This window comes from Limulus polyphemus, unplaced genomic scaffold, assembly GCF_000517525.1.
Source record: "Limulus polyphemus unplaced genomic scaffold, Limulus_polyphemus-2.1.2 Scaffold2327, whole genome shotgun sequence".
Classification (NCBI taxonomy): domain Eukaryota; kingdom Metazoa; phylum Arthropoda; class Merostomata; order Xiphosura; family Limulidae; genus Limulus; species Limulus polyphemus.
Window position 1 is genome coordinate 58,982 of NW_013667937.1, and position 15,525 is coordinate 74,506.

At 34.9% G+C, this 15,525-nt stretch overlaps 1 protein-coding gene across 5 annotated transcripts in view; it reads left to right on the top strand.

Annotated features, from left to right (window-relative positions):
* Positions 1-346: 346 nt before the first annotated feature.
* Positions 347-15,525, top strand: part of LOC106466624 (Down syndrome cell adhesion molecule homolog) — a 31,519-nt gene continuing 16,340 nt past the window's right edge. For 4 of the 5 annotated variants that reach the window (XM_022394668.1, XM_022394669.1, XM_022394670.1 and 1 more), the window contains exons 1-5: positions 347-504; positions 1,354-1,629; positions 4,246-4,430; positions 7,745-7,874; positions 14,792-14,929. In XM_022394668.1, coding sequence (XP_022250376.1) covers positions 438-504; positions 1,354-1,629; positions 4,246-4,430; positions 7,745-7,874; positions 14,792-14,929 — 796 coding nt within the window. In that variant the 5' untranslated portion in view covers positions 347-437. The remainder of the gene's footprint in view (positions 505-1,353; positions 1,630-4,245; positions 4,431-7,744; positions 7,875-14,791; positions 14,930-15,525) is intronic. The other variant, XM_022394667.1, reaches the window with a different exon arrangement.

The following is a 15,525-nucleotide window of genomic DNA, read 5'->3' on the forward strand; positions in this document are numbered from 1 at the left end:
CTAAAAGTAAAGTAGAAATTGCTACATCGTAAAACTGGTTCAGAGTGTTTCGCGTGCAATTTAACAGAATGACGTGACTCGAATTGCTTCGTCCGTTATTTTAGTTATTAGTTTAATATTGTTATTTTCTCATAAGATTTAAGATTACGTCTGTGAATATTACTATAAATATCATAATAGTACTTATAAACTAAGAATTATCGAAACTGAAAAACCAGTTTCAAAGGTATAAATATGCCTAAGTACATCATTAAAAGACTCAAAGAAATTTACTTTATTTTATATATTCTTAATCCACTGATAGATGGCAGCTCCGTTAGAAATGTACTTGGTAGATAATTGAAATGGCTCCTTGATGGTTTTAATGTTGATTTTATTGGGTTTTTTTCATTTTAATACCTCAACAATTAATTAGACATTAACGTGATGGGCGAGAGATGAGCGGAGTTAAAGTTCTAAGAATTTATATGTGGTCATTTCTTATTTCATTTGTTTTATCGAAAGGTAAGAGTATTAGTAATTACTTGGTAATTTAAAATTTGTAATACTAAATGATATTGATAATTTGATATACTGTAGTAGTGTATAACATTAGCAGTACTACTAATGTTAAGTAATACTAATACTCACTAATAGTAATAAAGACATAGATTAACAATCGTAATTTCATACTCAGACTTCAGTTCAAAGAGTATCTCGAATTCAAACTCAATTAAACTTAAACTTTAAAGTCAAACGAAGCAAATTATTTACAAATTACACTACTTGCACTGTTAGTGTTACACTTACACTACAGTAAGTCGTGGCTTTAATTTGTATTGTATCAATGGGTATATATAATATTGTTTATTATCAAAAGTATGGTGTAACAGAAAATGAACGAATCAAGTGAAATAATTAACTGTATCACTATTCTAAACAACCAAAAATTGTATCTGTACCTTGTTTTACTTATATACTCTGTTACTTGTTAATGATTTCGTTTTCACTATGATGGGGTACACTTGGTTGTTGCAAACACTAACCCAAGTCAAAGATTACAAAGTAAAAGCTTTAAAGTTTCATCTACTCTCTTTGCCCTTGCTTAAAATGATAATGTTTGAGTTGAAGTTACTTTATTCATTGAGTTAATTTTTACTTCTGATCTATTTTGGTAGCTTGCTTTGATTTTGGAGCAGAAGTTATTAGTGATTAATCATAGTACTAGTAATAGTACAAACCATTAATCTGTTTAGTTTTTCTTTCATTGCCATAATCATTATTCATTTTAGTTTAACCTTAGTTTTCTCCTCTTTTTTTTTTCAAGTGAATATTGAGTAGAGAGTTTGTAAGATCTTTTATTTGTACTTTTAGCATCTATAAGGATTCTCCAACCACTACCACCTGTTACAGAAGGAGACCTAGGTTCAAGATTAACTTTAAATTGTAACATTAGTGGTCATCCAGTCCCACATTTTTCATGGTACAAAGATGGTCATGAACTTGCCAAGAATCTAACTTTAAAAGTTGAAAGCAATGATGGAAGATTGTATTCTTCAGGACTGCGTCTAGGGGATGCGGGCAGCTACACATGTGTAGCAGATAATCATTACAAACTTCAGCAGCTAAGTACAAGGCTTATTGTTAAAAGTATGAACTTTTGCAAGTAATGTATTGAATTACTTTAAAACTTTTAAAAGTGCGTATGGTCTTTTGGAAACAAAATATATACGCTAAAAATATTTAATAAAGAATCAGACAAAAGTTTGATAGTTTATTTAAAGAAACTTAAATAAGCGAAGGTGATTGGTTAAAAATGTGTGTGAGTCATTGATGACAAGCACATTTAATATCGGTGTGACGTAATTGATTATATAAATTGTGAATTTTTATTAATAACCAGAATGATTATTCTGTGAATATTTGAAGTGCTCATATTAGTGCATAGATTAGCTTAAAACAAATTTGGAAACAAAGTTACTTCTACATGTACCACAGTCACTACTCTGCCAAAATGAGAGTGATCAAATTATCAAACATATTGTGATTAAGTTGAACGTATATATACGTTGGCACAGAGGGTTGAGTTGGTTATATTAAAACAATTTTAAATGTGCAATCAGCAAGTCAGTGTGACAGTCACAGTCAATATAAAGCCATGGTGGAATGGAATGTATCAGTTTGAGATTGCTTGGCATTATATAGGTAGTGTGATGCCACTGAAAATTGACTGCTTTTGTAACAGCCCTTTCTGACAAAATATTCATACACTTTTATTGCATAAATTTGGTCAGATTGGGAATTTAGAATCTCCAAAATGTGGTATCCCTTGTACTTAATGGTACTGGAAAACAAAGGAAAATGAACCAACTCAAGTCATCAGAACCATCGAGAAATATATCTGCAATAAATGCAGATAGCTGTGGTAAGCGAAGTATGGTGTCTTGTGACAGGTGAGAATCCATGAACATAAAGATGAGTGGTAAAACCATCCATGACAATAGTGTGCAACATAATCAAGAAGGATCTCTGTCTGGAAAAGTGATGCAAGTCACAAGTATACAAGCTGTTTTCATGTGATATCTGTCTAACCATTGCATGCCACAAGCAACTGGAGAATGAAATAGGTATAGTTGCTGTTCCATATGCAAATGTTAGTCAAATTGCAGGACACAACATCTATTGATTTCTCTATGATTGGACTGTTAAATAGGTACTGGGAAATTCTTGGCCTTCTACACAAGGTGACTTATGAAAAATATATAGGGCAGAATCTTGTGCTTTTAACACGACAGCATTACAACTGAGCTTTTTGCAATGAAAATTACACTGCTATTGTCAAACATCATGGTTGTCAGATAGAGCATGAACAAGCATTTTAAATAAGGACTTTAAAAACTTGTTAAGGCTCCAAAATCATTTTAATATAATGTACTCAACCTCTGCACAAGAGTAACTTTTGTTATCGTGTAATAATTTGTAAAGTTTAGGAATTTGCATTACAGTTTTTAAACATTTTTTTTCTTGAAATTGTTTAAAAGACATAGAAAGCACAATTCATTCATCCAGAAATTAAGAAATAATGAACAATGCTTGTCTCTGTATTCTGTATCTTAATTGGTTGCTAGTTTGTTCCCCCCCCCCCCACTAGCAAAATCAGGGGACTGCTACTAGCAACAACTTTATTATTATCCAAAATTAACTGTAATTAATTATTTCTGTTATTGAAGATGCATAAATGTTGTGTGCTTTTTTTTCTTTTTAAGCACTTTAGAATATCAAACTCACTTTAATTATGTAACAAAGTTTTTATTTTAACTATTTTACAAAAATTAAAAATAGACAGAAGCTACAGTATCTAGGCCTGTATGACAGTAAAGTACTGCTGAAGGCCACACTGTATTAAAAAATATTTTATCAAAAGCTATGATTTAAATGCTGAAAGCTGGAAAAGCATTAGAAGCTAATAGGCCTAACATTTATGTTAATCATGGACAAGAGATGTGTTGAAAAAAAACCATCAGCAGCTTACGGGATTTCTATTGTATTATTATCTCAATAAATGACCATTTGAGTGAAGTATTTCTAACCATACTACAGGCAAAACTGCACCACAGAGTCCAGATAGAGCAAGTCTAGCCAGAGTCCCAAGTGCTAATTAATTGCCTTTGTGACCAGTCAAATAGTGCTGTGTCATGCAGTATCAGTTTTTTTTTACACAAATCATTTAAAATATTAAATATTACACACATGGAAATTTTTATCTATGAGTTTATGTAATGTTTGTTACTCTAAACAAATATTATATTAAAAAACAAACTAACTAAAATCATGTGACAGCACCAGTTGGCATTGCCATGGTACTTTTAGAGCATACCATTGTGGTCAAATACCAGGGACAACATGTAGTGACTGTATAAATTCAATAGAATATGTACTGAATACCTACTGTACAAGATGTTGCATGAGAAGTGTTATGGTATAATAAGTATGAAAAAAATATATATTAACACTACTGTTTCTAATTTTTAAAACAAAAAAAAAGAGCACTGGCAACCCTACCCCCTCCCTTTTGTTAACCAGAAGTATAGCTTTAACTTATTTAATGCCATCTTTGCAGTCAAGCATAATATTTATAAAGCAATGTCTTAGAAACTCTGCTATTTTTTGTTGTTGTTTAATGCCCAGGCAACAAAAGTTGAATGTAAATTGTGAAAGTGGCTCTTGTATCATGATGGTGCAATCAATCCCTGTTTATTCTTTTAGCTCCACCAGGCTTGTTAATGAATGTTACAGTTGTTCCCTCTATGGTTGTGGCTACAGTTCGTTGGCATGTGGCTGATGATGGTGGCTACCCTATCTTATACTTCACATTACTGTATATGCCAGTATCTCATCCAGTTAATGGAACCAGGGAATTTCCATTATCAATAAAAGTTAGTCCAATAGTGGTAAGTAATAATTTGGTAATCCTAGCCTCAAAAACTGTGGAAGGAGCTTGTGTACAAATACACAGTGTAAAGTAATATAGGATGATAATACAAACATTATACAATAATTTTACATCTTTTGTACAACCAGTATATAATATAATAGTTATGCAATTAAAGATAAAAGTGCTCGTTAAAGTAGCAGAAAAAGTTTATTTTTCAATATCATGAATGTTATTTTGGATTGGGCTCTTTATAGTATAACTGATAAATAGGTACTACCCAGAAGAAAAAGTTAAGTGGGTTTGCAAATAAATGTGATTTTTTGAATTTAGAGTTTTTAAACTATTTAGAATGTAAATGAGTAAAAACAAAAGTGCTGTAGAAGATTTAACATAACGATAATTGAGGAAACATTAACACGTTGACTACCGACTACGAGTATACTTGTAATGCTGGGTGTACCAGATTCTGCCACTAGAAGTATTCTCGTAGAAAAGATTACGCTATTGTGTAGTAAACAGAATAATGTTGGCATCCCAGATAATGCAACAAAAAATCTGCTGGCAGTTTGGGGAACATACATCTTTGTATTAATCATGATCAAATATTGCATCATTATTTGCACTTTTGAAATTCACTAAGGTGTGCGAACATGGTATCTACACAAAGCTCACTTCAACATAACTAAGAGTAAAGAAGAGATGGTTACAACACAAATAAATTACACTGGCCAACAAGTCATTTTCATCGTATATTATTACAGGGGGGCTAGATAGCTCTTGGGACTTTTTCATAAGTGTGTACTGTATAAATTTAACCAAGTGTATGATGTGTATTACGTTTATGAGAATTATACTGAAAAATTAATAAAGTTGTAACGTTAACTAGCCTAATGTGTGATTATTACCTGAATTGTGCTGAAATTAACACCACTCATATTTCAATAACTAGATGTGTTAGAAGAAAACCAAGAACAGATTTGCAATCAGCATGCAAAACTGGTTTTCTGAAAAGTGTTCTTACATCTTTGATGAGAGAAAAAAATTTGATAATCAATAAACATTTTCCAAATATAGGATTTTATTCTTTCAATGTTACATTAACAAGTTCTTACATCATAACCAAATGACGAAAAAATAATGTCCAGTAAATTCTTACAAATGTTTCTCTGTCTTCTGTATGTGTCTATTATTGAGGTACATGATATTGCTTAAAGCAATTTTCTACACAGAGGGCTGGTTTTTCATGGCAGACATCACACATGTAGTGGCTTTCTTGTGTCCTCCCAGCCTTTGTGCAGACACGACATGGTTAGCTTCTCTTTCTTTTCTCTGAGTGGCAGGCAACATATGAGGTAGTGACATGATTGGAATTGGAGTTGCATGTTGACGCTGGCCTTGAAGATACACCATGCTACTTCCCAGCAGATGAATTCTTACAAAACTTCAAGAGTTTCATTTGCTGTCCCCTATTTTCATGGTACAGGATCAGGGCATTCAGAATAAATATTTTGACGTATGGTTTTTCGTAGAGCTGAGTATTATAACAACAGTTGGTCAGATCTGTGTATCCCAGACATGCCATTGTTGTAGACGCAGATGATATTGGGTTTCTTCAAAATTTTATTATTTCGATTTATGGCCTCAACTATCTCCACTCTGTGCATGTTTCTAAGTGTGAGCATGTCTTGTTTGTCCTTCCATTTTCAAACTACCACTGATTCTTACTGCTTCCATTCATGTTCCCCCTTCTTCGATTTTCTTTACAATCAAACTGGAATGTTTCACATACGTAGGGTGATTGTTCAGTCAGTTTTTTCACTAGACTCACAGAAATGTAATAATTATCTGTGTATAAAACATGACCTTTGTCCTGGTTATCAGTCATCAGATCAAATGTAACAGCTGCAGCTTTTCCCAAACTGGTATCTTCGTCAAGGAAAGCTCCAAAGTATACACAAAGTTTCAGCACCAGACCGCATGATTTGCATAGTTCATAGAATTTGATTCCATATTTATGACGTTAATTTTTTAAATATTGTCGAAAAATGAGCCTGCCACACAAAAGTACCATGGATTTACCGATGCACAAATCTTTTCCTGGATAGTAAATGTGGACCATTTTATTATTGAAGTGATCCAGGAGAGGTTGTATCTTATACAAAAGATCATCTTGGGGTTGGGAATTGTCTGAGAAATGCCAAAAACATAAGAGCATTTGAAAGTGGTTGTGGCTCATAACACCACTGTAAAGCATTGTCTTGTGCAGAATATCAATACTCCAGTAGTGCTCCAAGGTAGGTTGGCTGTTTGGACCCATGTGAATCAACAAGGCTAGAAGCTTTTTCATTTCTGTTGCATCAGTGTCCTTCTAGTATTTTAGTTGTGATTCTCTTCACAATGGTTGCTGTTTGGTTGTTTCAGCTGCTGCATATTGGTATTTTTCTATGACCATAATATCCAGGAATTGTGGAGTCAGGAGTAGGTCAAAATAATCACAGACCATCTTGTAACTGAATTCTAAGACCGGAGTTTTCATTGAAAGTGAAATTAGGTGGATCTTATGCAACATTTGACCAGTTATGCAATTTGATAGTAGAGTTCACATTTCCAACTGTTCTGCCTGGTGCTGGAGCAACGGTCGCTCTTTTATCACGAACATTTCCACCACCTCTTGTCCTTACTCAACAATCGCATGGTTGTCTGGTGCGGACCTCACAAACTGTACTACCGGTACTCCATTCTCATCACTTGTTGAATACGAGTCTGATGAAACCCTTGGGTCACCATTACCACTAGACTGGTTATCATTTCGACCTGAAAATCTCTGTCATCTGAAGGTTATTTCTGCAGTCCTATCATCAGACTATGTCTAGATCATAACTGTCATCATTATCAGTTTCTTTTAGAAGCTTTGCAACTTGATCTGCGTTCGTACGTGCCACCTTGAAGGGTAATGATGGGAGCAACAAAAAACACGTGGTACACAGCACACAATCGCCAATTACAGAAACTTAGTACCAAAGTCAATTCAGTGCTAAAAACAAAGCTATAAGATAACTCGTACCTGGCATACAGAATTGTCAATCTTGCCCCACCTTCAGCTATGAGTTTTTCATAACATGGTAGTTCCTCACCAATCTATTAGAAATTAACTTATAATTACTCATAAATGGGTAAAATTTGAAAATAAAGCATATACATTTGTGTACTTGGCTTGGAAAATGGGATGGGCGTGTACTGTTAGAGTCGGCAGTCAACGTGTTGAACATTTATTTCATTTGTTATATCTAATGGTTATTCTTATGATATGATCAGTTCTTCTTCTTTCAGAGAAAGTTTCTAGTCTATCATCTTAAACCAGGAACACAGTACATATTTCAAATTTGGGCTTCAAATAAACTGGGACCTGGCAGACCTACTTCTGTGAAGGTCACAACTGCTAGACCACTAGATACACCAGGTAGAGGAAAACCAGCTTTTTAGCACATTGTATTGTATTTTATTGTTACTGTGTTTAAACCAGTAGAGTTACACTTATTATTAAAATGGGATTTTCTGTCACAGGCCTGATTTTTTTTTTTAGGTGAAGCTTAAAAGAGTTTTTAAACTTATGAATATGGATAAAGAAATTAAACAATAAAAATATTTGGGGATAATGTTTAAAAAAAAGAACTTTTCTTAAACACTTGTTTTTATATAATAAAAAACAGTAAAATGTTACAATTTAAGCATTAATGGTGGTTTTTATAAAAATAATAAAACTATAATCAACTGAATTACTTCTACCCTTAAAAATTTAAGCGTCACTTAAGCATTTACATTGTTTTGTATCTAAGTGTTTGTAAAAGTGTAAATGAAATATCTGTGTTGGAAGAATGTTAAAACAAACTACATGTAACAGATTCTAAATGCTATCTCAGAACTGGAAAATTTATATGTATTTATTATTAGTACCAAAGTATTTTGATTACAGAGTAAGAATTAAGGCCTTTACAGACTTCAATAAATTCACAATGATTCATAAGGTTTAAAAATATATCATTCAAAAATAATTAGATGTAAAGCCATTCTTAATTATATAATTTGATGAGCAACTTTTGTCAGTGCTTCTTATAATATGACTAGCTATTCTCATTTTTCTTTAGGAATTTGAAAATAAGCAAAATCTAGTCTTAAAAAAGAACAACATACTTAGTGGTAAGATGTAACTTTTCAGCTTGTTTTAAGTGGAATACTGGCAGGATAATTGAGATTGAACTGCAGTATATACAACCATCTCAACTTTATGGCCTTGTAGAAAGTAAATGCTGTTATGATAATATTACTTAAGCAGTCTCTGAGATGCTGGAATTATGAGTATTATCACATTTGTAGATTATTTTAGGAATGGAATTTATAGATCTTCCTTTTTGAAAGATATCAGTAGAAGTGGGCAATTAATGGAATTTACTAATTGATTAATTGTTGGATCATTAATCGATTATTTTCAACTAATTGATTACTCTCACCAGATAGCTTAAAAAACAAAAGGAAAACAATTATTCTCATGTGTTGACTAATAAGAAGAATTATGTTACAAATTAGGTTTTGAATCATGTGGTAGGAAGAGCAGATAGCCCATTGTGTAGCTTTACTTAATAACAAACATGATGTCATTATTTCAGTTGCTTGGATAAGAGTTGGAATAATAAAAAATATTAATAATTGGGAACCTTAATTTTGTTTAGTTAATTACTTTTTTGAGTCATGACTACTCAATTAAGCTGAACAAACTTGAAGTAATCAAAAGTAATGAAAGCTTGTAATGGCAATATTTAGATTACTGCATAGTTAGAATAATTGAATCTAGTTTTGATTAGTTGATTGTTTTCTTGATATTAAGTAATATACTAATAATTTATTTGCTGAATATTTGGAATAGTCAAAAATGGTAATAATTGCAAACACTACTCACCTCTATGCACCACAAAGAGCAGTTACCTTGCGTGCACTGCCACGTAACTTCTTCTGCATGCGACAAGCCTTGAACCAAGTTCCCACCCTTACTTATGTGTATTACACCAGCCTATGATGTAACCATCATTATACTGTAGCCTTCCATTCATAGGAGAGTAAAAAATCCTTCATGCACTGTCATCCCCTTCAGCACTAGCATGTAAACATTGGCTCATTCTGCAATGCTAGTGTTCCAGCATGTTTTTTCTTATGCTACTTTTTTCTTTGGCTTGCTTGTTTAGTTTGCCTTAAGAGTCCTTTTTGTTATTGTTCTTGGACTATGAGCACCCTCATTTTTTAAATACTTTATAAACAGAAAAAAAAACAAATTATAAAAGACAACCATTGTTGACTTATGGGTCATTTTTGATTATGAATTTCCAGACCTAAATTCCCACTACTTCATGAGGCCCTGACACTCCACTTCAAGATTCTTCTTCTGCTGTTTCAACAGTGACCAGAGGTACTTTGTTTCTCAGTGATGTTACCAACATTGTATATCAGATAGTTGCTATTCTTTTGCCTCATTCATCTGCCCTCTAGGTTTCTTCATCATTCTATTCCTGTTGCTTCTGTTGAGCTTGTCTTGTTTAATGATGACTTCAACTAGTTGTCCTCCACTTACGTTTGGTTCTGGTTCTTCTCTTTCTAATGAAGAACAGGTACCTCTGCCTTCTTGCTTTATAACTATGATTATTTAAGTATGTGACATTGTTTTTCCAGGAGTTTTTATGAGTCTTCTGTTGCTTTGCATCATGAACCTCCATCTTCTAACTTTCTTTTCTTCCCTCCATCCCCAGTCATTTGTGTTCGTGCTGATGCTTTTATGCCCCAATTACATGCTGACCCTCATCAACCTCCACCTCTTCACCTTTGTGACTCTTTTTCCATAGGATCTTTCCTTCTCACTTGTTGTATCCCCTTTTTTCTACCTTGTCTCCTACTTATCTTCAATCTACTCACTTTCGTCTCACCATCACACAGCTCCTTTACTATTTGTCTATGTTTCACCTTCTTTTCATTGTAACCCTGACAGTTTTATGGAGATATGTGCTCCAACTTGTTTGCCACCTTTCTCTCTTCTACTGCAGTATCATTGTTGACATGGTGTCTTTGTTTTTTAGGATTTGCTTGGGTGGGATTCTTTTTTGTGTGTGTGTGCCTCCTCTCTTGTCTCCAAGACCTCCATTTTGCTTCTTTCCTTTGTGATGAAGTGTTTCCAATTCTTTTGAATCTTAGGCTGAAGCTGCTCACCCACTGTCGTTTCTGGTTTCTTTTTCCAACATTACCAGATCACAGGTGCCTCAACCAGTTTGGCTTCTTCAGGAGCTGCCCTCTCTCCTATTCCTCCAATCCTGTGTGTCTTCAGTATCTCATGGAGACTGTATTATCTCAAGCTGCTATAGAAAATATAGAGTGGGTTCATCACACTACTCAGAGATTTTAATCCCTTTTTTGTCATCCCCAAGAAGGCTGGGGATTGGAACCCTGTAATTGATTTCTCATTTTTGAATCTTTTTCTCAAAATTCCTCCATTCATGATTGATAGTTTCTCAATCTGAGATGAGCGTTCTCTTCTGTTTTGTGAATAACCAAATTTAATGTTCCCAATACATTTCTTTACTTCCTGATTTGTCCGTCATCCTGTTGTTTCTTCTTGTTTGTCCACAATCATCAGTTTCAGTTTTCTAGTTCCCAGCCATTCCCTTCAGGTTGTCAGGGGCCCCTTATGTTTTCAATTGGATGATGTAAGCATTTGCTCTGCAAATACATTCTTTGGGTTTTCAGTTCAATTATAATATAGATGATTGGCTCCTGCTGGCTCTATCTGAACAAGCTCCAGCAGAGTCTTCTTTGGAAGGCATCTCATCTGGATTGGCTGGTATAGTATTCAAGTCTGTTTTGACCCCCATTCAGTATCTGGTCCATCTGGGTGTCTTTCTCAGTTTGTTTGAGCAGCAGGCTAAGCTGTCATTTTTGTATCTCTTCATGCCATAGAGATTCTAGTTTCTAAGGCTCTTTGGTCTCCTATTCTACCTGCTCAAGAGCTCTCTGACTTTAGGGACTCTGCCTTCCCTTCAGTCCCTTATTCCTAATGGATGCACCCATATGCTTCTCCTTTAACAAATACTGGGTGATCAGTGAAACATGTATCAGGTTTCTTTATCAGCCCACATGACTACCTTCATCTCACCATCCTTCTCTGCATCTATACACCAATGCCTCTCTGGGGTTCTGGCTACTTTCATCCTCTCAGGAATTTGGTCTCCAGGAAGCAGTCTCTTTCTATCATTGCCTTGGAAATGTTGACTGCTTATCAGGCTTGCCAATGTCTTCATTCTCAGTTTACTAGTTATCTGTTGATGATCCATTCAAGCAATTCCATGGTCTTATCGCATATCAACTGTTAGGGTTGCACTTGTTCTCATGATCTGCATTTTCTTACTCTAGAATTTCTCTTTTGGGGCCATGACCATCAAATTCAGTTGTCAGCCTGTCATGTCCCGGGAGCTTTGAATCTGGTAACGGATACCTTGTCTTACTTGTACTGGATCCTTCGCTTTGAGTGACCTCTTCATTCTTTGGGATTTCAGTGGATTTCTCCCCACTTTGTGAGTCTATGATCAATAACTTTGCAACTCCTCATAATACTAATTTCCTCTTCTTTTCTTTTTGTACTTGTACTATTTATCTTCCAGGAAGCCTCTTCCAATTCCCCCTTTGGTAATCCCTTCTCCATGGCCACAGGTGTCCACAACAGGGTGTCATATCTTCAGTTTCATGAATGGGATTTGTCTGGTTCCTTGCATGACAGTTGAGCTTTTCATACAGAGTAGCTAATTTTCTGTTTCCTTTTAATCAACCTTTTACACTGGCCTTCGATCAGCACAAATGAATCATTACTACTGCTAGTCCCTTCATCATTCCTTAAACCAGTTTGTCCTATTCTGTCTCATCTTACTACGATTTTTATCTGGCTTTTTGACAGAGGGTTATCCTTGTCAGTGATCACTGGAGTGGAACCTTTGAGTTGTTTACCAGGCTTTCATTAGTTCCATGAGTTGAACATTTGACCTCCTGTTCCATGTATCATCTTTCCCTGAAAACATATTTTCTACTTCTATCTGTTTGCGAGAGATCTCATTTAGACAGTTAACCTCTTTCTCTCTTTATCACAGGGATTAGATGATTTTAGTAGCAAACCACTTCTTTCTCTGAAAAATTTGGAATGCCTAGGAGAGTGATCAGATGTTTTCTTTCACAACTCACTCTCCCGTTTCTTCTTCATATGATCATTCCAACCATGATTGTTTTTGTGTCTGGTTTGTGCTCTCCGTTGCTATCTCACTCAAACTGCCCCTTCTGTGTCTCTACTATTGTCTCTTCTTGTCATGAGATGTCTCCTCCTCTCATGAGTTGGTCAGTTGGTGTATTCTTCTTTGGGTGAAGATGCTCTTACAATTTACCATGTCACCTTCCATCAGATTTGTCATCTCATAGTTTTTTCCATTTCCCCTGGGTGATATCCTACAGGCCAGGATGGGGATGACAACTAACATATTTGTATCACATTACTCCCATCACCTAGAAGTTTTTTGTTCTTTTGGCTTTTCCTCCCACTTGCTGTCATTCTCCAGTCTATCCACAGGCTTTCTCATGAGGTGAGTGTTATTGTTCTTCACATTATCACCTGCTCATTCTTAGGTCTCACTCTCCCTCACCTTATGACATTGAAACTCATCTGCTGGCTGATGTTACTTCATATGGAATTCTTACTCAAAATTAGCATCAGTCGATGAAGTACAGAAAGTGTTAGGCCCATCTGTCTCTGCTTAGTGCCCACTGTAAAGATGGGGTTTTCCACAAGGCTTTTTCAGCAGTGTCTATGTGTATCAATCTTCCAGGTCATTCTGCACTTGACAGAAAAGAAGGCAGCACCAACTATGTTCCTTGTTGTTATTAGTTATGGTAGCCCATTGCATTATTTCTCAGTGTGGGACCCAATTCCAGATTATTGTGCATGGTATCAGTGGTCCATGCACCTTTCCGGTGCTCTTCTCCACAAGATGGGGGAACTCTTGTTTCCACAATCCCAAGCATCTGGGGAAGTTGTTATGGAGAGACTCTTATCAGGAGGTGCATTCCCACTGTTATGAGACTGATTGGTTGCACCCATTGTTTGGAAGTAGGACTGGAGTGTTACATGGTTCTATAGTACAGGACACCCCACTACATTATGAACCAAGTTGATGAGATCCAGCTGGATGGTTCTTGGGTTTGCCTTAGAACACATGTCTAGGATGCTACTCCCTGCACCTATGTTTTGTAGTGAGTAACTCACAAAAGTATTTCTTCAGTATAGAATGACCTGATTTATAACCCTAGGTAATACACACTCATGCATTAATTTTTCTCCTGTAAGATAATGGATGGTTGGGCAATCTGCCATTCCACCCACTTCAGTGACACGTTAGTACCCAGCAAGAGATTCTTATAACATCATTTGCTCTTCCATCTCTATTGGGCGAAGAATATTCTGTGCTTGAGATGGAGATGATTTCCCACCAAGTGTGGTCCCAGTGTAGCCTCACCTCATGGGTGTCACATTCCACGAGTCTTCCCTTTCTGATGCTGTTTTCAGAAAGAAGTTCATCTTTGTAATTTCTCTATACTGGCCCCTCCAACATCTTTATTGTAAGATTCTAGTTTTTCTGAAGTTAACAATTTCCTTATCTGAAAATGTATTTCATATAAATACTCAACTCTCTGCATAACCTACCACTCTTTCTCCCCACTTCTGGTGCATTTAATTTAACTCATCAAGAATGAGCCAATCTTCACATACTAATGTTCATGGGGGTACTGTGCATTCAAGATATGTCACCCTCCTATTTAGTGGAGGGTTATAGTATAATAATTACATCATGGTCTGGCACAATACACATTAAAGACGTGAGGGGTGGGAGATTTGTTCAAGACTTGTGGCTTATACAAGAGAGGTGGGCGTCTATCTGAAATATATTTTCAAGTAATGAAAATGATAACTTCAATTACTTGATTTACTGGTTAGTTTGGAACATTAAGTGAATATTCAGCATAAAGTCGAATTTTGGTGAAATTATCATCATGCTTTATTAACTGGCATTTGAACAATGTTTTGATCCACTTCCACTTTAGGTTTGAAGGTACGTGAAAGTGAATCAAAACATAATTATCAGTTGATCAGGCATTTTGTCAATTTTAACAGTTTTCAACTTATGTCTACTGTTTTGTTTTTCCTTAGCATCAAGTCCTCTTATTTAAAAAGAATGATAAATTGACACGTTAAATAAAACTTAAGGCCAATGGTTAAACATTTCTTAAACTTGTGGTTTATTTCAGATGTGGTAGAGAAAATGATTGCTCAAGATGGTTACTTTAGCTCAACATTATGGATGGTTGCTGCTTATATGGTTGCTGCATCTTTTATTTTTCTCTCTTGCTTCACTTGTGTTTTAATTTACAGAAGTAGGAAACATGGTAAGTAAAATGTTTATTTCACAATGACATAAAATATGAAGATACAAAGTATAACTCTTCTTGATGTGTAATTTTATAGTGTAAAGTACCATTACATATTGCTTCTTAACTCTTTCAGCACGGGCTCAGTCCCTGGGACCGACCTCGTAACCATTTTGTGCTTGTTAAATTTATCATGCTATAACTTTTAATTTAGTAAGGATATGTTCACAAAATTTGGGAGATTATCAGGAAACATTACAAGGTTTTTCATATGCAAAATATCATTTCTTTTATTAAGTCTTATGGTTTGTTAAGCAATGTTTTTCTCATGCTTTTTTTCTTTTCACATATTGCATATCCAACATGCAAAGTAATTTTCATTTTAAGATTAAATATACTTTTATGCATCAGAAAATTTTCAAATTTCGCATGTCAAATCTTTATGATGTCCAAATAGTTATCAAATGTTTCTTAAGGAAAACCTGTATTTTATCCGTTATTTTCACTAATGAATCTCTGTACAGGTTCGGTCGATTTGACCAGTTTTGTAACCACCATAAAAAAATTCAGTAAATAAATATCAATTATGCCTTTTTCCTTCTAGAATGACTACA